Source organism: Toxorhynchites rutilus, chromosome 2, assembly GCF_029784135.1.
Source record: "Toxorhynchites rutilus septentrionalis strain SRP chromosome 2, ASM2978413v1, whole genome shotgun sequence".
NCBI classification, from domain to species: domain Eukaryota; kingdom Metazoa; phylum Arthropoda; class Insecta; order Diptera; family Culicidae; genus Toxorhynchites; species Toxorhynchites rutilus.
Window position 1 is genome coordinate 103,215,831 of NC_073745.1, and position 19,635 is coordinate 103,235,465.

The window sequence follows — 19,635 nt, forward strand, 5'->3', positions numbered from 1 at the left end:
GAACGGCAAAAATGGATGCTCCGTCAGTGAAAAAGATCACAAGCGCGTAGTTAAACAGTTTAGACGTGATCCGAGAAGTTCGGTCCGGGATGTCGCCAATAAGCTGAATTTGTCAAGTTCATTCGTCCAGCGGACCAAGCAGCGGGAGGGCCTGCGTACATACAAGGTTCAGAAAGCTCCTCACCGCGACGAAAGGCAAAACATGATGGGGAAGACGCGAGCCCGGAAGCTGTACACCGAAATGCTGACGAAGCCGCATTGCCTGGTAATGGACGACGAAACCTACGTCAAAGCGGACTTTCGTCAGCTGCCGGGCCTGTTGTTCTTCTCTGCAGAGGACAAATTCAGCGTTCCGGAGGAGATTCGCAAGCAGAAACTATCCAAGTTTGCCGAAAAGTACATGGTGTGGCAAGCGATCTGCTCTTGCGGAAAGCGGAGCGCCCCCTTCGTGATGACCGGCACGGTAAACGGGCAGGTTTACCTTAAGGAGTGCCCACAGAAGCGCTTACTACCACTATTGAAGGAGCACGAGGGCCCGACCATCTTCTGGCCGGATCTCGCTTCGCTGGCCGGTGCCACTATTCAAAGGACGTGTTGGAGTGGTACGAAGCCAACGGGGTCACCTTCGTGCCAAAGGAAATGAACCCGCCCAACGCGCCGGAGCTTCGCTCAATAGAGAAATATTGGGCGATTATGAAGCAGGCCCTCCGGAAGAACCCAAAAGTTGTCAAATCGGAGGCGGACTTCAAGAGAAAATGGATTTCTGTTCAAAAAAAAACTACAACCTGACGTTGTACAGAACCTTATGGACGGGGTAAAGAGGAAGGTGCGAGCATACGGGCTTGGGCTCGAAGTATGAATAAAAAGAAAATGCCAAAAGTTGTTTAATAGTTTTTATTTTACTGTCTAAACCGACTTAAAGAAAATAATCGATGAAGACTCCATATTTCAAACATGACGCGGCGGGAATTAAGTCACGAATCATTATTCGTGAATCCGGAAGTAGAAAAGGAAATGGACGAAATACATTCTAGAATATTCGATCGGTTTCGAATTCAAGAAACAGAACCCAATCGAGCTTTTCCGTCTGAGCCGCCGAGCGAATAAGTTCTTTGGAGTGAAGATTGGAAGTGATTTTGTTTTGGTCGATAAAAAAAGAATCGTAGTCATCTTTAATATTTTAAAAAAGCGTGAGTTTGTGCGAGTTCAAAAAAACAATAAAAATATTGCTGTAGAAAAATTCTACAAAGCATAGGTTGCGGCAGTTCTTTGCGCGGAGAACGGAAAATTCCGAAAAGAATTTCCGTGTGGCTCCGTGTCAAGATTATCACCCTTATTCTGTATTTTTTTCGATTCGAAATATTTCGAACGACTTGATAAAATTACATGCTGTATTCCACTTGTTTTTACTTGTTTTTAAAAACTTCGGATCGATTTTTGGTAAGTTGGTTGAAAGGTCAATAGAAGGTGGATACTGTCGAGTGGCAAAGCGAAGACGCTAGTCAGGGCAACAATAAATTTGAATTCCGACAGAGGACCTTCGTTCTCTGGCGCGGAAGTCAGAGATTTCGAAACCCGAGCAGGATGCCCTTTATATCATTTTCTATCGAAATTTGCAAAAATGAGATTTTCTTGGTGTGGAAACAACCTGCCTAACTTCTATTTCAGCATCTCTTACGCCATCGTATCTTCTAGAATCATGAACCAGGGAATTTATCAAAAGCCGTGCTTTTAGAAGATCTTACTGATATTACTGGAGCATCAAGATAGCACCAGGTTGGTTGTTTTTTTTCTGATCCGACTTGACTAGCTAACACTTTTCAAATTTGACCAAAGTAAAGTGGTGCAAAGACACCGTTGTTCCCATTGAGCGGAATCCGACCAATACCTCGGAGGTTGAGTCGTTTGAGAAATACTGATCAATTGTGGAGTGCAAACAGGAGAAGAAAGGTGTAGGGTAGGGCGGGGCTAGTTGGTCATTTTTGAATAAATTTGGTTATAACTTTGTAGTACGAAGTTTTGCGTTAGAATGTTTTGTACCACAATGAAGCTTACTTTTACCCTGTCAATGAAAAATAACCAGAGAATAAATTATTTGACATTTTTCTTGTATTTAACGTTTTTATATTTCAGAATAAATTGACCAACTATCCCCAAACACGGGGTAAGTTGGTCAATAATAGGCATGTTTTTGAGCAAGTAATAAACGTTTTTCGATTAGAAGTTTTCTTCATTATAAATTAATTAATTAGATCAAAACAAAAACAGTTCCCTAATATCATGTAGCAGGTAAAAAAACAAATCAATGAAAATTTCTAATTATCATGGTTGTTGAAAATTAGTCAGGCAATCTTTTCTAGCGATTTCGTCTCTCTTCCACTTCGTGGCGAACCATAGATGCCAGGTTCGAAGACATGTCTTCATTTTGAAGACATTTAATTTTGTGAAGACATTATGACATATTTTAAGGCATTTCAGTATGATAGTGTACATGGATTTTTAAAAGATATTATTTCTATGAAATTCTAACTATTGGCTGAAAATATCGTCAAAAAAGTAGGGCTTTAGTCTCAGCGAACAAAGCGATTTGGATACATATTGTCTCTAGAAGACATTAGTTCATTTGCGCCCTACTATGCAATAGATTAACCTACATCTTTCAAACGACTGATTTACAAATCGAAGGTTTTCCGGTCACATACCTTTTCTACAATAAGTTTAATGGATATGGTTTGAGTTACAACCAAAATTTTAAAGCTGAAATAAACAAATAGAGTTATCATAGTTCCGTGTTAGTGTGAAGAACTTTCCTCCGATATTATGGTGAAGACATTTCCTCGTACCATGTCAAGACTTTTGAAAAAAATCACCTGGCATCCCTGCGACACACACCGCTTGCCTTCTTGCTCGCATTTGTTTTGATGACATTTGTACCGTTCGCCTCAAAGTATATAGAAATAGCCTCCAGGTATGCTACATTACTCAATGCATTATTGTGAGTTGTGATATTCAATGTCAGCGTTTATTATATTTAATGAAAATTTTACAGCAAAAAATATAAAAATGACAATGATATTGCAAGTGGTTTGTGTGGTGGTTGTCTCGTTTCGGTTACTGTTACTTGTTACTGATCCAGTCGTTTAGTAGTAAAACATATGCTTTCTATATTTATTTATACCTTGCGTAATGAAACACGGCATACCTGAAAATTTTTATATGCGTTGCTCTCAAACGAGCAATTTGTGTGACCAACTAGCCCCTCTATATATGAAAAAAAATATTCATGAAAATTAAAAAAATAATAATTTGAAAAGCGTTTTCCATTAACACTTCAAGCTAATACGTACAATATACCTTAGTTTTACGTTTGAGCCGATTTTTTTCATGGTTATTAACCAGTTTTAGAACACATTTTATAATGCGCAAACCGTGAATGATTTTTGGCAAAATCGGAACCATGTCCGTTTTTTTAACCTACATAATAAAAAGTTTTTCCAATTTGCTTATTTTATTGTATCAGCAATTCACTATTTTTCATCCATAGATCGCTAATTTTTTGGATGCTGAGATTCCAAGATATCGTCACTGACCAACTTACTCCTATGACCAACTAGCCACGCTCTACCCTACCTACAAGCGACGAAAAGGAAACCAAGAGACAATGGAACTTGATTGCTAAACGAGCGGGAAAACAGCTGGTGTAAAGGACGATGGGCCGGAATCGGAAGAAAGTCCGAGCGATGGGCTATATAAAGGGTGTGTCACATCAAATTGCATCACGGAAAAAACGCTGTAGAAATTCGCCCAGTAGACCGATCGAAGCGATTTGGATAAAAAAATTGAAAATTTTAAATTTTAAACAGTAAAATAAAAACTATTAAACAACTTTTGGCATTTTCTTTTTATTCATACTTCGAGCCCAAGCCCGTATGCTCGCACCTTCCTCTTTACCCCGTCCATAAGGTTCTGTACAACGTCAGGTTGTAGTTTTTTTTAACAGAAATCCATTTTCTCTTGAAGTCCGCCTCCGATTTGACAACTTTTAGGTTCTTCCGGAGGGCCTGCTTCATAATCGCCCAATATTTCTCTATTGGGCGAAGCTCCGGCGCGTTGGGCGGGTTCATTTCCTTTGGCACGAAGGTGACCTCGTTGGCTTCGTACCACTCCAACACGTCCTTTGAATAGTGACACGAAGCGAGATCCGGCCAGAAGATGGTCGGGCCCTCGTGCTGCTTCAATAGTGGTAGTAAGTGCTTCTGTAGGCACTCCTTAAGGTAAACCTGCCCGTTTACCGTGCCGGTCATCACGAAGGGGGCGCTCCGCTTTCCGCAAGAGCAGATCGCTTGCCACACCATGTACTTTTTGGCAAACTTGGATAGTTTCTGCTTGCGAATCTCCTCCGGAACGCTGAATTTGCCCTCTGCGGAGAAGAACAACAGGCCCGGCAGCTGACGAAAGTCCGCTTTGACGTAGGTTTCGTCGTCCATTACCAGGCAATGCGGCTTCGTCAGCATTTCGGTGTACAGCTTCCGGGCTCGCGTCTTCCCCACCATGTTTTGCCTTTCGTCGCGGTTAGGAGCCTTCTGAACCTTGTATGTACGCAGGCCCTCCCGCTGCTTGGTCCGCTGGACGAATGAACTTGACAAATTCAGCTTATTGGCGACATCCCGGACCGAACTTCTCGGATCACGTCTAAACTGCTTAACTACGCGCTTGTGATCTTTTTCACTGACGGAGCATCCATTTTTGCCGTTCTTCACCTTCCGGTCGATGGTTAGGTTCTCGAAGTATCGTTTTAGTACTCTGCTGATCGTGGATTGGACGATTCCCAGCATCTTACCGATGTCCCGATGTGACAACTCCGGATTCTCGAAATGAGTGCACAGGATTAATTCACGACGCTCTTTTTCGTTCGATGACATTTTTCGAAATTTACGAAAAATTGACAGTGAAGCATGGCCAACGTGATCTATACACTCTTATCTGATTATAAGCGAAAGCTGAAGATATAATTCCTAAAAATTAAATTTCTACAGCGTTTTTTCCGTGATACAATTTGATGTGACACACCCTTTAGTAAAAGGTAAGACTGAAACAATGGTCTTAGAAACACCTGGTCATGTAGACCCGATACATTGAAGAACTAAAAAATACGCACGATTGTACTCTAACACGATTTTCATGTCCGAGTTATATCGTGTTCAATATTATTTATGATGACCTTACATTCGGGATTATAAAATTTGTAATGATGCAAATTTAACAATATATGGCTGGTACGATTACTGCCATGGATGGGGACAGTTAGACGTTACAAATCATAGATTACTGTATGCAAAACCAATGTCTCTCAATGATTATATGACGTAATAAATCAACTCTTCAAACTCGAGGTATGGGAAAAGCTTGAACAGTTGATTGAAATTTTGATACCGTTCTGAATCATATTTCGGACGCTTAAGGCATATGATGCAGAAAACAGATCTCAACTTTATGCACAGGTATTATTTGGTTGATATTTTTAATAAATTAGTTCAATATGCTTTTGAGCTTTCTACTTTGGTACCTATTTGATTGAAAACATAAAAAAAATTATCGAATTAAATGCTTTTCATATGAAGCAAATAAGAATCAAACTTCGGACACAAAATCAAATTTCGGACAGATTGAATTCAAATTTCGGACACTTTATTTTATAATTTTTTGGACGAAAATTACATTACACTTGATTATATTTTATAATCAACTGCGAAACACTTACCAAGCAATCAAACTGTTAACGATGATGGTAACTGATGAAACACGGGAAAAATTCAAATATTTATGAACGGGTAAACTCTACTTGCTCACGCTAAGGAAACGTCAAACACAAACGATAATCAGTAGTGTTGTAAGATTTCTGCCGATTATGTTATAATTCAAATGTAGTTCTCATGTGAAATGATAGTGAAACTAAGGCATTACTCTTAAGCAATTGTGATATCAATTTGATAGTTATATCATCAGTGCATTAAGCATTTCAAGATATTAGAACAAAGTGTCCGGAATATGATGTTGTCCGAAATATGATTCAGAACGGTACGTTCTCTATGAATATAGAAATCAATTTCAGAGTGATGTGTTACGAACTCCTCACTATATTGTTTCTCAAACATTAGGGACAAATGAGAGTGTCCCTACGATAATATCCACCATATCGACAGGATGACATATTCGGAAAAATTGTCACTCATCATTGCCTGCACGATCAGGGCTAGACGGACAAATTGTGGTTTCTTAGCGTTCTTCCAGATTACAGTTTCATAAGCGTATCGGAGTAATCTTATCTTTCACTACATTTCAAACCGTGACCAATTGCATTTGGATCAATGTCACTAACAAAATCCCATCTGATAACAAATTCGAATCGCGTATCTGTGTCACGCAGATTTTCTCCTAATCTGCTGATATCGTAAACTATTATACCTTTCTGATTAACTAAGTCTAAGTTTTGTTTCGGAATGTAGTAGTTTGCTATAAAATAGAGGACTCCCTCCAGTTGAATCTTATTCAAGTCTCGGTGTGGTGTTTTAACAGACAGATTCTCCGCGAAGTTATGGGGCTGCGTTTCCTTCTATCGGGTTTGGCAATCTTGGCCGTCGGAGAAGGTTTCTAGTGCTTCGAATGACTCTATTTTGGTCCCAATTTTCAATATAACTGAACCTTTACAGGTGGTCTTCTGAAAAATAACGGTAAGATTGTAGGTGGAAAGCCCGTGACAATCGACGATGTTCCATATCAGGTCTCGCTACTCTTGGGCTCCCGTCACTTTTGCGGAGGATCTATTCTGAATGAGAACACTATACTGACTGCTGCACACTGTGTTGAAAGGTAGAAAACTTTTTGCTTACACTTGGATAGTGTTCGGAAAACCACAAACAGTTCATATTGATCATTCTCAGGATCAGCCCCAGTAGCCTCCAAATTCGAGCCGGATCCAATAAAACTAGCTGTGGTGGACTAGTGGTAGCAATTAAATCTGTTCAATCTCATGTAGATTACAATGCATTTACGATGGATTTTGATGTCGCTATCCTTAAACTGAAGAGTAATTTGGAGTTTGGAGAAACGATTGCTCCTATTGATCTTGCCTACTCGGAAGACTTTTATCAACCCAAAAGCATAGGTATAGTTAGTGGATGGGGAACGCTTGAGGTTAGTATTAATGGTTAATGATTCATTCTCGAATACCTAAAAAAACTTAATGTTCTAGCCTCAAGGACAACTAGCCAATGTGCTGCAAGGAGTAGAAGTTCCCATTGTTGATCATGCAAAATGCAATGAAACGTATAAAACATTGGGCGGCATAACCGAGAACATGTTCTGCGCTGGAAAGCTCGGTGTGGGTGGGAAAGATTCATGCCAAGGTGACTCTGGCGGTCCGCTAGTGGTAAGCGGTAAATTGACTGGAATTGTGTCATGGGGAATCAGCTGTGCAGCTCCTGAATATCCAGGTGTTTACGTTAAGGTTCTGCAAGTCAGGGAGTGGATCAAAAAGAATATGCAAGAATGAAATAAATAAATTATGATGCCGTGTAGCGAATAACTATTTCGATTATTCTCACATTCCTCGTTACTGTTAACCAGAAATTATCAATTTTCGAATATTACCCTTTTTAGAAAGAAGGAAGAAAGTTTCGTTGAAAGATTACTATTTAAATGCAGTACTAGGTGTGCATTGTGGATCATGCAAGTGGAAATTGTCCGGTTGATGTTTTAGAGATTGTATGTATTTCTTCGATTTGACATATACAGCCATTCCATGCCAAACCGATATAGTGGTTCTCAGATTTCTATGGTGGTAATAGTGAAAAAATATTTATCGAACCATCAATCAACTTTGAAAAAATCATAACTCAAAAACGAAAAAAATGCATCTCTGACATTGAGATATGTTGTGTAAAAAATTCTCAGCTTTCAAGAAAAAAGATAAAAAAATATGAAACCCTCTAGTCCAAAGCAATGAAAACAATAAAAAACGACTGCAATCAATAATAACAAAAATATAAACCATTCTATTTGCAAGGCTAGCTCATTGGCTTCAATTTGATATGTCGATCATCTAAATCGGTTCAGTGGTTCAAAACTTATGAGCTTTTTAAAAAAGTCATTTTTGGGAAAAAGTGGAAAAAGTTATTTTTTCTGAGTTTCCAGAGACATGTAAGCAGTCGGTTGAATTTAAATATATAGTGTAGAATACAATAACTATCTTCATTTATAAGACTGGCCATTTCAACTTTATTGTGTTCAGACAAGAGACATTCAAAAAACAAAAATTCCAGTGTTTCATAACTATAGAACCAGATGGAAAAACTCTCACTCCTTTACAAAATAAACGCCAACTTAACATGAATAACGATAAAAAAGACGGGTGGGTAATGTCGGGGACATAACCGGGGTGACGTAGGACTATACAAAGGGGACAGCCTTTGTTGAATATATTTTTAAATATATTGTTTTATTTTCTTCTGCTGCGTCAATACCTACCTATCTACCTGGAAAACTAATCAGTTTATTGTTTACTTTTTATGAACATGCTTGTGGTTCTGTAAAGAACCTTTGGTGTTGTGTTTTTGCGTTTTTTTAATTGGATCGTATCTAAAAATTCTTTTGACATCGATCACATTCTGTTCAGATAGCTCAGTAAGAAGGTCTTCTTCTGGCATGAAAACTACATCCCGGCATGAAACAACACACTTGCATTGATTAAGGGTGGGATGGAGAATGATTCCAATAGGGGAAAAGTATGTATGGGTCGATTCGCTACTTCAGACCCATACATACTTTTCGTTTCGTATTCAAAAAAAACATATTTTTGACAAAAAAAAATTTCGAGATGACACTAAATCTCGACGTTTCATGCCATTTTAAGACATTTGGCATCAAAAACTTTTTTTCGAAAACCCCGATTTCCTTTACTCCCCCCATGGGTGATTTTTCGATTTTCACAAAACTCAAACTTTGACCGCTTGGCGCCACTTTCTCTTAAGTCCGATTGAGCTGAAATTTGGCATAGGATGTTTTTTCGAGGTGGTGAACATTTTGTATAGGGTAACTTTTAGAAATTTTAGGGTCGATTTTTTCCCATACATTCATTGGCACCCTAACGAACATATTTAAATAAAAATTGAATCAGTACTGAGCCTCAAAATTAGAAAAAAAAGTCACAGGAGGGTTGTGTCCTAGATACGACCGCATAGTTGACGTAGGATTCTGTTAGGATATCTGTTGATTTTGGATATGTTGAAGATAATGATTTGGTGGCCATGGAAAGGGCAATTTTGTTTGGTTGTTGAGTATTGATTGTTCACTACGCCAGTGTTTACCGAAATGTGCGTATCAGCCCTCTGTGACCCTAGACGAGATTCCTCCTGTGTTATGTATGGATGAAATAAAGAAAAAAAACTCATCAATGTAATATAAGATAATTACCAATACCGAACACAATTATCAATTTTTCTCATTAGTAAAAACATGTTACTTTGATATAGAGAAAACATATTTGAAATGAAAAAGGTAATTTTGTTTTATAATTTGTACTTTCTGAGTGTTTATTCTACCCAATTCGAATTTTAGTTGGACTAACAACACCTAATACTATATGTAGAGCATATGGAAAATCATTTTTTCGAATATTTCTTCACTTTTCCAATTTTTTTCTTGCCGCATCAACTTGGGTGAAAATGAACACAACAAAACAGACAGCTTAAACCGAACGACCCGTTCTCGAGTGGAAACACACATTGGTTTATATTTATGGAAATTGAAATAAATCGTTTAATATATCAAGTAATTTTGACACAACTGCTAGCTTATACAATTTTACACCTACACTTGTGCTAATTTTTTCACAATACACGATCGGTCATTGATAAGAAATTTCACGAAGCAACCAACATTAAAGTTCCAAATTTACATTTTATTTGCTAGAATTAATCGTATCACTCACCTTACTTGCAATATAAAAATGCCAACTCCCCGACTTGCATATATTTGCAATGCCGTTTTCCCCCAGGCAGCCTGGTTTTGATGTCTCTGTTAGGGAACACATTTCAGTGGGAACAAAAGTTCCCCCTATCTTCATGTATTTGCAATGCCGATTTCCCTCAGGCAGCTTGGTTTTGATGTCTCTGTTAGGGAACCGCCGCATGTGTCGTCAATTTCGACCAATTATTAGTGGATATTTCCGTTAGGATAAGGGTTGAGATTTTCAATTGTTCGATAGTTAGTTTAATGACATATATTATTTTATTCAATATAGAAAATTATTATGGAGCGCCGAAATCGATTGACGCAAAAATTTCATCAATCGATCATGAAATGACTGAGCAATAAGCGTTTGAAATTGGACAATTTTCACGATTTGCTCGATTTTCATTTTTCAATTTGTACCCCAATATGTTCCCGAAAGACGTAATCCTACGTTAAAAAATCAAAATTTGGGAAGCTTCACTAACATGGAATGGGTAGTATGAGGTACACTTCGAGATGGTGGAGGTAGATCAGGAGAAGATGGTTGTGCAGCTGCAGGGCGCGGTAGCTTGCTAACCAGAGATGATTTCAGCTCAAAGTATGAATTTTGAAACTCCTGTCGAGTCTCCGAGAACCCGTCCTCCTGACCCTCTAACGCTGCAATATCGTCCTCCGTGTCCTCGAATTTATCCCACAAATGATCTAACCTTTCAATGCGAATCGCTACTTGATTAACTTGAGTAGCCTCGAACGCTTCATTGAGCTTCTGGATAGGTAAAGCAGAGCCAAGTAAGTTCTTTCGGTTAAGATGCAGATTTTCTTCTCTGGTAACTTGCAGGTCACGTGCAACGAGAGATTTGGCGCAGTCTATCAGCCAACGAGAGTGACGAAATTCAGCTTCTTCGGACGACGAGCGGGAATTCCTCCCGGGATTCGGCACCATATATTAACAGCTTGTGACGAGAGTTGAGTTGAGGTTGACATGGCTTCCCAGAAGCTCAGAACGAAATTGGTGTCCAACTATGCACGAAACTGTTCGCGGGCACTCCGACTAGAAAACTCAGTGGAAAGGAAAAAAACGTTTCGGAAAACGATGGAAATTCGGTTTAGTGTTTTCGCTACAAAGGTTATATTCTGACTGAATGATCGAAGGAAGGAAGGTATTGTATTATAGAGACTTTAAACTTTTGCAGTTCATTCGTCTCTAGCCTTGAGAAAGGCCCTTTGAAAACTCTACTCTATTCTACTCCAGCGCTACCACCTCCGCCCTCTTGCCTTGAGAAAGGCACTCGATCCCTCGCCGTCCAACTCGTCCAGCAACGATGTTGTCCAATCGGTGTCCACACAAAGAATGGCTGAAAAAGGGACTTATCGATACAATTGTTTCTATTTTTATAATTGTTATTTGCATACGTATGCGTGCAAACAGTGATAGGAACTAGATTGACGCGAACTATTGCGTTATGTTTACGGATTACGTTTTATAGCATACGAATTTCCTACACTGTAATTAATTCTACGACAAATTCATTTAGGATTCAATTCATTTTAGGTATTTTATAATTTCAAACTAGGATAATAAATTTCTGCCCTCAACAATGTTAATGAATAAATCTGAACCCTATCGTCCTGCAACCCCAAGTGTGCTACGCCTAGATAGTGTAAATTATGAACCTCCTATCATCCAGCTGACAGGTAATGTCCATAGTACTAGTGAATATGATCACTTTACACCTACCTACCTGCTACCAGTGTTATCTTTCTCTCGGATTGGTTACCTACAGCCCAATGGATGGTGTCATATTTTATGAATTCTTTATTGTGAACATAAATATAATAGCGAACTCAACCTACTAACCTATAGAAAGTCCAATCAATCAATGAAATCAAATCAATCTGTTTGCGCCGAAAGGGGATTCTGAGCATCCCGAGCAAACGTGATCCACACAGCACTGTGATAGCTCACATAGCGAACATGTCTCTCTCGAGAGAAGAGTTTATGAATTCCTGCTTTGTTCGCTCTTTCGGTTTAGCAGACAGAACAGCTGATTGTGTGCAGCAATAGAACAGAAAGAGACTTAGAAATAGACCGTTGTGTACAATATTGTCTGGTGATAATGACATATATCCCGGTCGCGAATTGATAGATTGCAAAAATTCAACCAATGAAGAAAACAGTGATGTAACAGCAAGAATCTTCTCAACGATATGGGGACAACCGACACTGCAGCCGCATTGGCGGATCGAATCAACACTCAGCGTGACAGCAAAAGGAAGGCCGATGATATCTCAAGTTTACTGCAGACTCCGGCAACACCAAAGCGCAGCATGAAGCATCGAAACTACACTCGGAAGTTTTTCCCAATTCTGACAGCAGAGGAACGTCTCAATGAAGTTTGGAAAAAAAAGAAGGGAAATAATATAATAGAAAAGAAAGGAAGAGCTGAACAGAGAAAGAAACATAAAGAAGAAGCTGAAATAATGAAATTTAAAAAAGCTGCGAAACGAGACGAAATTAGGAAACAGAAAGCGGAACTTCGTGAGCAGAAACGTAAGGAAATATTGCAAAGAAAGGAGAGAGAATTCAACAGTACAATGAGACAGTTGAAGGCTGACGGGATGAAGAAGGCTAAACTAGAACTTCTTCAAGCATTGAAACTTTCGAAATGTTGATCTAAATATAATGTTTATTGTATTTCTTATTGTATGTATCTGATTTGCTTTGATTTTTAGTTGATTTGTTAAATGAATTTGATTTTCTATTTTTTATTTTTTTTATATGAAATAAAAACTATTCGTTATGGAATCGTTGTTTCAATTGCAGTAAGCTAAAGTTTAACAAATTTGTAATCTGTTTGAATAAAAATTTTATAATTTGCTTGTATGAAACTACCGAAAAGAGAGTTGATGTAGAGCACAGAAAGTCACATTTTATTTTTCACAACCCTTCTTTCCATGAAACTTGAAAATAATAATTACCACAATGTTGATTTCTTTCCTCCATATGAAAAAAAAACGTAACATAAGCTGTAAATGTTCCCTTGAATATGTAACGTTTCCTAAGAAAAAAGTATTCAATAATACTTCAGTGTACGGAAAAGCAAAGTCATAATTCATTTGCTCGTATAAACGGAGTATTGAATAAAAAAATCAACTACCACTATTACTGGAACATTCTCCACTATGATAGGAACATTGTTACTATTACTGGAACATATATTTTCCACACATATTTTGTTAACAATATATAAAAACATTTAATGAACATGACAGTCTATAATATTTATTATCACACACATACATAATATAATGGATATTAGCGATATAAATACTTAGAAACACATTTTAAAACAACGCTTGTGCTTAGACTCACAATTACTGGAACAGCTACCCTATCTGTTTGCGTTATGTTCTGTGTTTCAAATTCAAATCTGTTTTTCTGTTATGTATCCGAAAACTTAATACAGTTGCGCGCGAACACAATCAATCAAATGAAAAATCAATCAAAAATAAAAAAAAATAATGAAAACAAAAGTTCAAATAGTTCGCTCCGCCCACTACAATGCTTGCTTTTATTGTATGTGACACTCCGGGTAATGCAGGTTCAAACGCTTGATATCCTTAAAGCTCAGCCCCACTCTCTGTCCGATCGTGACGCCCTGCTCCAAAGGAATAATCGTATGGCCACCGTTCTTGCTGAATGCAGTGGGGCTGTAGTGCATCACACTGTCGTAGTCATAAGGAACCCCGAAATTATCGACCAGCTTCGATTGGTAAAGGTTGAAATTGGATTGCTTTCCGCCCTGAATGGCGTCATAAACGATCGTGACGTAAAAACCCCTCTCCGGTGAACTCTGCATGTGCACAAAGCCCAGCACATGCAGAAATTCATGGATAATGGTTCCCCGACTCATACACCCTTTCGGTTGCAAATTCAGCTGTTGTTCACCTCCCCGGCGGCCCAGGAAAGACCAACATCCGGTGTACTCGCCTGTCACCCTGACGTAGTCTTTCTGAGTGGTTCGAGGCAAGAATTTTATGCAGCTAAAATTCTCAATGTAGTCCAGACCCTGCCTGATTTGTATAATTTGCTGTGAAGCTGGGGAGATGTATTCAATTGAGACGGTTTTTATTCATAGAAAATTTTATGGGATACTTACAAAGGGTGTCATCAAAAACATAGTATACCGTATTACGTGGCCATCGGGACTCGGGCGATATCAAAGCCGTTCGACCGGAGGAGATAATATCCTGCTGGGGTTCGGTGAGTAACATATCGCCTTCGAAGAAGCCGGCTTCCTCCAATGGGCTTGCACTTGGGGTATCTGAAAGAGATTTAGATTCGATTTCGACTCGAACAAACAGGAAATCGAAGAGTTCGTTCTCACTTGGTTCTTGTATTTCGATAGATCTCTCCGTCGGGGCGCTTCTTACGATTCCCATCAGGGGAACTATACACACGAGATAGAATAATGTTGTACCCTAGAGAAGATGTACCAATGCCTTTTTTTCTAATTTTTCTGTTAAAATCCACGGACAATACTCACCATTGCAGATGTTGGCCTCCAGAGATGGACTAACCACTTGAATTACGTTGTGTGAAGCACGAAACATCTGCAGTTTTTTTTTCGCTAGTGACCTCTGAATGTTTTATAGTTCGCAAGATTTTCATTTGAAGATGATAAGAAAATGATAAGATTATTGTGTGTCTTTTCGGCGAATTTGTTCGAGATTTGGAGGGGAAAGTTTCAAGTGTATCTTCCGTATGATAACGGATGTAGGCAATGTTTACATTTTGGTCTCGTTTACTCAAAATCTCTGAATGGGGACGGAAATTTTTCTTATGACTGAAACGTAATTTGCCTTTATGATGGTATACAAGGATTGTTCAAGAAGTAAGGATTATTACAAAATTTCGCGAAAACTACACGGGAGAGTGGTTTAATTATGTAAAACCCCATTTTGCTTCAGTTTTCTTCAAAACAACTTTCAGAGCTTCATCGTATTCTGGTTCCGTTTTTATCGCTACAAATAATACATGGACACCGGAATTAAATATTTAACGGGTCATTTCACTTTACGGACCGTAGCCTGATTTGAAAAATGATGGATTTTGCTTTTCATCTGAGTGATGAATGAATATAAGGAGTGTATCGAAAAGTAGTCTTAAACTTTCAAACATCAAAATAAAACTGTTCAGAAAGTGTTTACAAAAGTGAATTTTATTAAAGAATATAAGGTTTACATGGAGTAATTCCAAATGAAATCGACAAATGACGAAACATGAGTATTTTTGATTCGAATGAAAGTGTGTATTCCGTTTGGGTTAGAGGAAATATGAGTTTTCCACAGCAATTGGGAATTTTTTGACTCAAGCGTAACTTTTGAAAAGGGCGTATCGATTTGTGTAAGAGGAATCTTTGATAATTTATATCTCAACTACTATGAGTCGTACCGGAATAGTGTCTTAGAAAGAGTTATAGCGTATTGATGGTTGAATATGAAAAAATGTACTCTGAGAAAAAAATCTTTGATAATTTATATAAAATATGAGTAATTTATAGAAAATATGAGTCGTACCGAAATAGTGTGTTGGAAAGAGTTACAGAGTATTGTTGGCTTAATTTGAAAAAAATATACACTGAGAAGAAAAATTAGTACTCTTTTTCATTTACAAAATAAAATTTTAATTTGCGATATCAAAAAATATATATTTTTTAATATTTTTTTCAATTTTTTCATATAAAATAGAAGTCATGTAGAAAATTTAAAAAATAGGCCCAAGATGGTAAAACTATTTTTGACGAAATTTGTGGAACATCGAGTTTTAAGGAATTTTCGAAACTTTGAATTTTTGTATGTTAGCAATCATTCTTAGCCACAAATTATGAATCCTGATGTGATTTAAAACAAAAAAGGTTATTATCAATCTCCTTCTAAATGCAACCATTCTCGAGATATTTAAAAAAATATTTCTAATTTATAATCTTTTTTATAGTAAATAATCTCTTTTAATATGTTTGTCGTGTTATACCGTCATGTTCATGAAATTTTATGAATTTTCTTATAATTTCCAACAATTTTTTTCGATTGATTGAAGTTTGTATTAAGATAAAAAAGATTTTTTAGTTTCGCTACGATTTGTATTAACCCACAATCACCGCTAAGCATTCGTGTTGAGCAGACGTAAATCGAAGTGATCGGAAATTTCAAATCAAAAAGTTTATATCAGTACCGTATACATTAGGGGTTTAAAACTTGCTCATAAGACCAAGCCCCCAACTGCGAAAATGGATTCGTTGAGGAAACATAACTTCTTCATCGATATTCAAGGATTACGCAAGTTGAGAGACGAAAGTATTTTCAACTTCATCGCTAAAAACTTGAAGCTGACACCAGTAGAAGTAGCTGCCATACAAATCGATCGGATCGAAGGAAAAGTATTCGTGGAACTGAGAACACAAGAGGCGGTTCGAGAGGTAGTGGAGGAGTACGACGATAAGTTCGTTCTCAACAACAATGGCAATCCTCACCGTATGAGACTTTACGTGGAGGATGGTGGAACTGACGTGAAATTACATCATCTGCCACCGAAGATGCCAGAAGAGTGGATTGTGGAATATCTCTCGAATTATGGAGAGATTATTAGCATCAAACATGAAATGTGTCGATCACAGTTCTTCTCTCAAACCCCGAGCGGCGTACGTATTGTACGCATTCGCATGAATTCTTCAATTCTATCTTTCGTAAACATCAAAGGTTACAGCAGCCACTGCACCTATACAAATCAAATACAAACTTGTAGACACTGTAATCAGGAGGTCAATTTCGGGACCAGTTGCGCTGAAAACCGAGTGAAACTATCGACTCAAAGCAAAAGTCCAACGCTCTACTCCAAAGTGCTTGTCGGTCCGACAAGAGAGCATGCCGATTCCGTTCAAGAAAAAGCAACACCACAAAAAACACATTTGTCGACCCAACAAAACACAACACAGCAATCCCAAAGTCATTTCAAACGCCCCGCTCAACCCCTGGATGAGGAATCTAGGGAAAAAGCAGTTAAAACCACAGCACCACACACCGATCCAACGAATGAGCAGACTATCTACCAAACACACAAACCAATGACGAGCAGCATGGTGAGTGATCGTCCACGTATCACTCCAACGAATAGTAGATCAAACTCTCTTACCCGAGCGGAGGAGAAGACTACTATGGAAATTTCTGACGATGAAATAGTAGACAACACGAGAGCACGACGATCAACGAGGTCGAAAAGCGATGGCAAGTAATCAATAATTATGCCTGGAGTAAATATACAAAAAATTTCATACACTTTCGCTACCATTAATCTAAACGGCATATGCAATAATAACAAAATCAACGCGCTGAGGGCATTCGTACGTTCACTAAAGGGTGTGTCACATCAAATTGCATCACGGAAAAAACGCTGTAGAAATTTAATTTTTAGGAATTATATCTTCAGCTTTCGCTTATAATCAGATAAGAGTGTATAGATCACGTTGGCCATGCTTCACTGTCAATTTTTCGTAAATTTGGAAAAATGTCGTCGAACGAAAAAGAGCGTCGTGAATTAATCCTGTGCACTCATTTCGAGAATCCGGAGTTGTCACATCGGGACATCGGTAAGATGCTGGGAATCGTCCAATCCACGGTCAGCAGAGTACTAAAACGATACTTCGAGAACCTAACCATCGACCGGAAGGTGAAGAACGGCAAAAATGGATGCTCCGTCAGTGAAAAAGATCACAAGCGCGTAGTTAAGCAGTTTAGACGTGATCCGAGTTGTTCGGTCCGGGATGTCGCCAATAAGCTGAATTTGTCAAGTTCATTCGTCCAGCGGACCAAGCAGCGGGAGGGCCTGCGTACATACAAGGTTCAGAAGGCTCCTAACCGCGACGAAAGGCAAAACATGGTGGGGAAGACGCGAGCCCGGAAGCTGTACACCGAAATGCTGACGAAGCCGCATTGCCTGGTAATGGACGACGAAACCTACGTCAAAGCGGACTTTCGTCAGCTGCCGGGTCTTCTCCGCAGAGGACAAATTCAGCGTTCCGGAGGAGATTCGCAAGCAGAAACTATCCAAGTTTGCCAAAAAGTACATGGTGTGGCAAGCGATCTGCTCTTGCGGAAAGCGGAGCGCCCCCTTCGTGATGACCGTCACGGTAAACGGGCAGGTTTACCTTAAGGAGTGCCTACAGAAGCGCTTACTACCACTATTGAAGCAGCACGAGGGCCCGACCATCTTCTGGCCGGATCTCGCTTCGTGTCACTATTCAAAGGACGTGTTGGAGTGGTAAGAAGCCAACGGGGTCACTTTCGTGCCAAAGGAAATGAACCCGCCCAACGCTTCACCCGCCCGGAGCTTCGCCCAATAGAGAAATATTGGGCGATTATGAAGCAGGCCCTCCGGAAGAACCCAAAAGTTGTCAAATCGGAGGCGGACTTCAAGAGAAAATGGATTTCTGTTAAAAAAAAACTACAACCTGACGTTGTACAGAACCTTATGGACGGGGTAAAGAGGAAGGTGCGAGCATACATACGGGCTTGGGCTCGAAGTATGAATAAAAAGAAAATGCCAAAAGTTGTTTAATAGTTTTTATTTTACTGTCTAAAATTTTCAAAAGGATCGGTCTACTGGGCGAATTTCTACAGCGTTTTTTCCGTGATGCAATTTGATGTGACACACCCTTTAGATTTAGATATCATTGCATTCCAAGAGGTAGCTGGTGATTGCATATGTTTGCATGGTTACAATATGATATTGAACGTAAATGAAACGCAGCGGGGTACAGCGATAGCAGTTCGAAATGGGATAAATGTTAGGCGAGTGCAACGAAGCTTGGACTCGAGGTTGGTATGCATCGAATTGGGGAACGATGACAATTTAATAAATATTTTAAATGTGTATGCACCGTCAGGATCGAATAACAGAGCTGCTCGAGAATTATCTTTCAACCAAACAATTCCTCAATATTAATCAAATTTTTCTACACACACCATAATGTTGGGTGATTTCAATTCAGTCACTGACTCAAACGATGCAACAGGAGTATCAAACATAAGTCCTATGTTGAAGAGACTATGCGAAGGATTAAATTTGAATGATGTGTGGAAGCACTTTAATCATCAGATAGACTACACATTTGTCCGTGGACGATCTATGTCCAGAATTGATAGAATATACGTCACGCAGGCATGTCTTCTCAATACACGATGTTGCAGGCTTCATGCCAATTGCTTCAGTGATCACAAAGCAGTGATATCTCGCATTGTTCTCCCTTTGCGACCACACACAGTTGAGCGTCCTCATTGGAAATTGAATAATCAACTGCTTACAGACGAAAATTTTAATGAATTGAGATTTAAATGGAATTACTGGATACGCCAAAAAAGAAATTATGAATCATGGGTCGACTGGTGGGCTTCCTATGTGAAAGGGAAAAAAAGATCATTTTTTCGTTGGAAAAATTCGATTGCAATACAAACGTTCAATAGCACAATGGGTTTTTATTATGCCTGTTTGAATCGCACTTTTGAGGAACATCGGGAACATGATCGCACAACCGAAATAAATAGAATAAAAGCGATAATGCTGCAAAA

The 19,635-nt window shown here is 38.8% G+C and overlaps 2 protein-coding genes across 2 annotated transcripts in view; one reads left to right on the forward strand and one right to left on the reverse strand.

Annotated features, from left to right (window-relative positions):
- Positions 1-6,564: 6,564 nt before the first annotated feature.
- Positions 6,565-19,635, forward strand: part of LOC129766011 (uncharacterized) — a 31,726-nt gene continuing 18,655 nt past the window's right edge. The window contains exons 1-5 of the mRNA XM_055766471.1: positions 6,565-6,647; positions 6,711-6,870; positions 6,942-7,194; positions 7,253-7,542; positions 16,259-17,150. Coding sequence (XP_055622446.1) covers positions 6,596-6,647; positions 6,711-6,870; positions 6,942-7,194; positions 7,253-7,542; positions 16,259-17,150 — 1,647 coding nt within the window. The 5' untranslated portion in view covers positions 6,565-6,595. The remainder of the gene's footprint in view (positions 6,648-6,710; positions 6,871-6,941; positions 7,195-7,252; positions 7,543-16,258; positions 17,151-19,635) is intronic.
- Positions 12,963-14,626, reverse strand: LOC129769933 (zinc metalloproteinase nas-14-like). The gene is made up of 4 exons (XM_055772470.1): positions 14,559-14,626; positions 14,400-14,493; positions 14,172-14,336; positions 12,963-14,110 (listed from the first exon to the last, which is right to left on the reverse strand). The coding sequence occupies exons 1-4, from the start codon at positions 14,559-14,561 to the stop codon at positions 13,584-13,586; spliced, it is 789 nt and encodes a 262-aa protein (XP_055628445.1). The 5' UTR covers positions 14,562-14,626; the 3' UTR covers positions 12,963-13,583.

What these genes read in the sequence shown, in the direction of transcription:
- LOC129769933 (XM_055772470.1), bottom strand. An exon ending in TATCGAAATACAAGAACCAA is followed by an intron (nt 14,337 to 14,399) that starts GTGAGAACGAAC and finishes AATCTCTTTCAG; the next exon opens with ATACCCCAAGTGCAAGCCCA. An exon ending in TGTTTTTGATGACACCCTTT is followed by an intron (nt 14,111 to 14,171) that starts GTAAGTATCCCA and finishes ACATCTCCCCAG; the next exon opens with CTTCACAGCAAATTATACAA.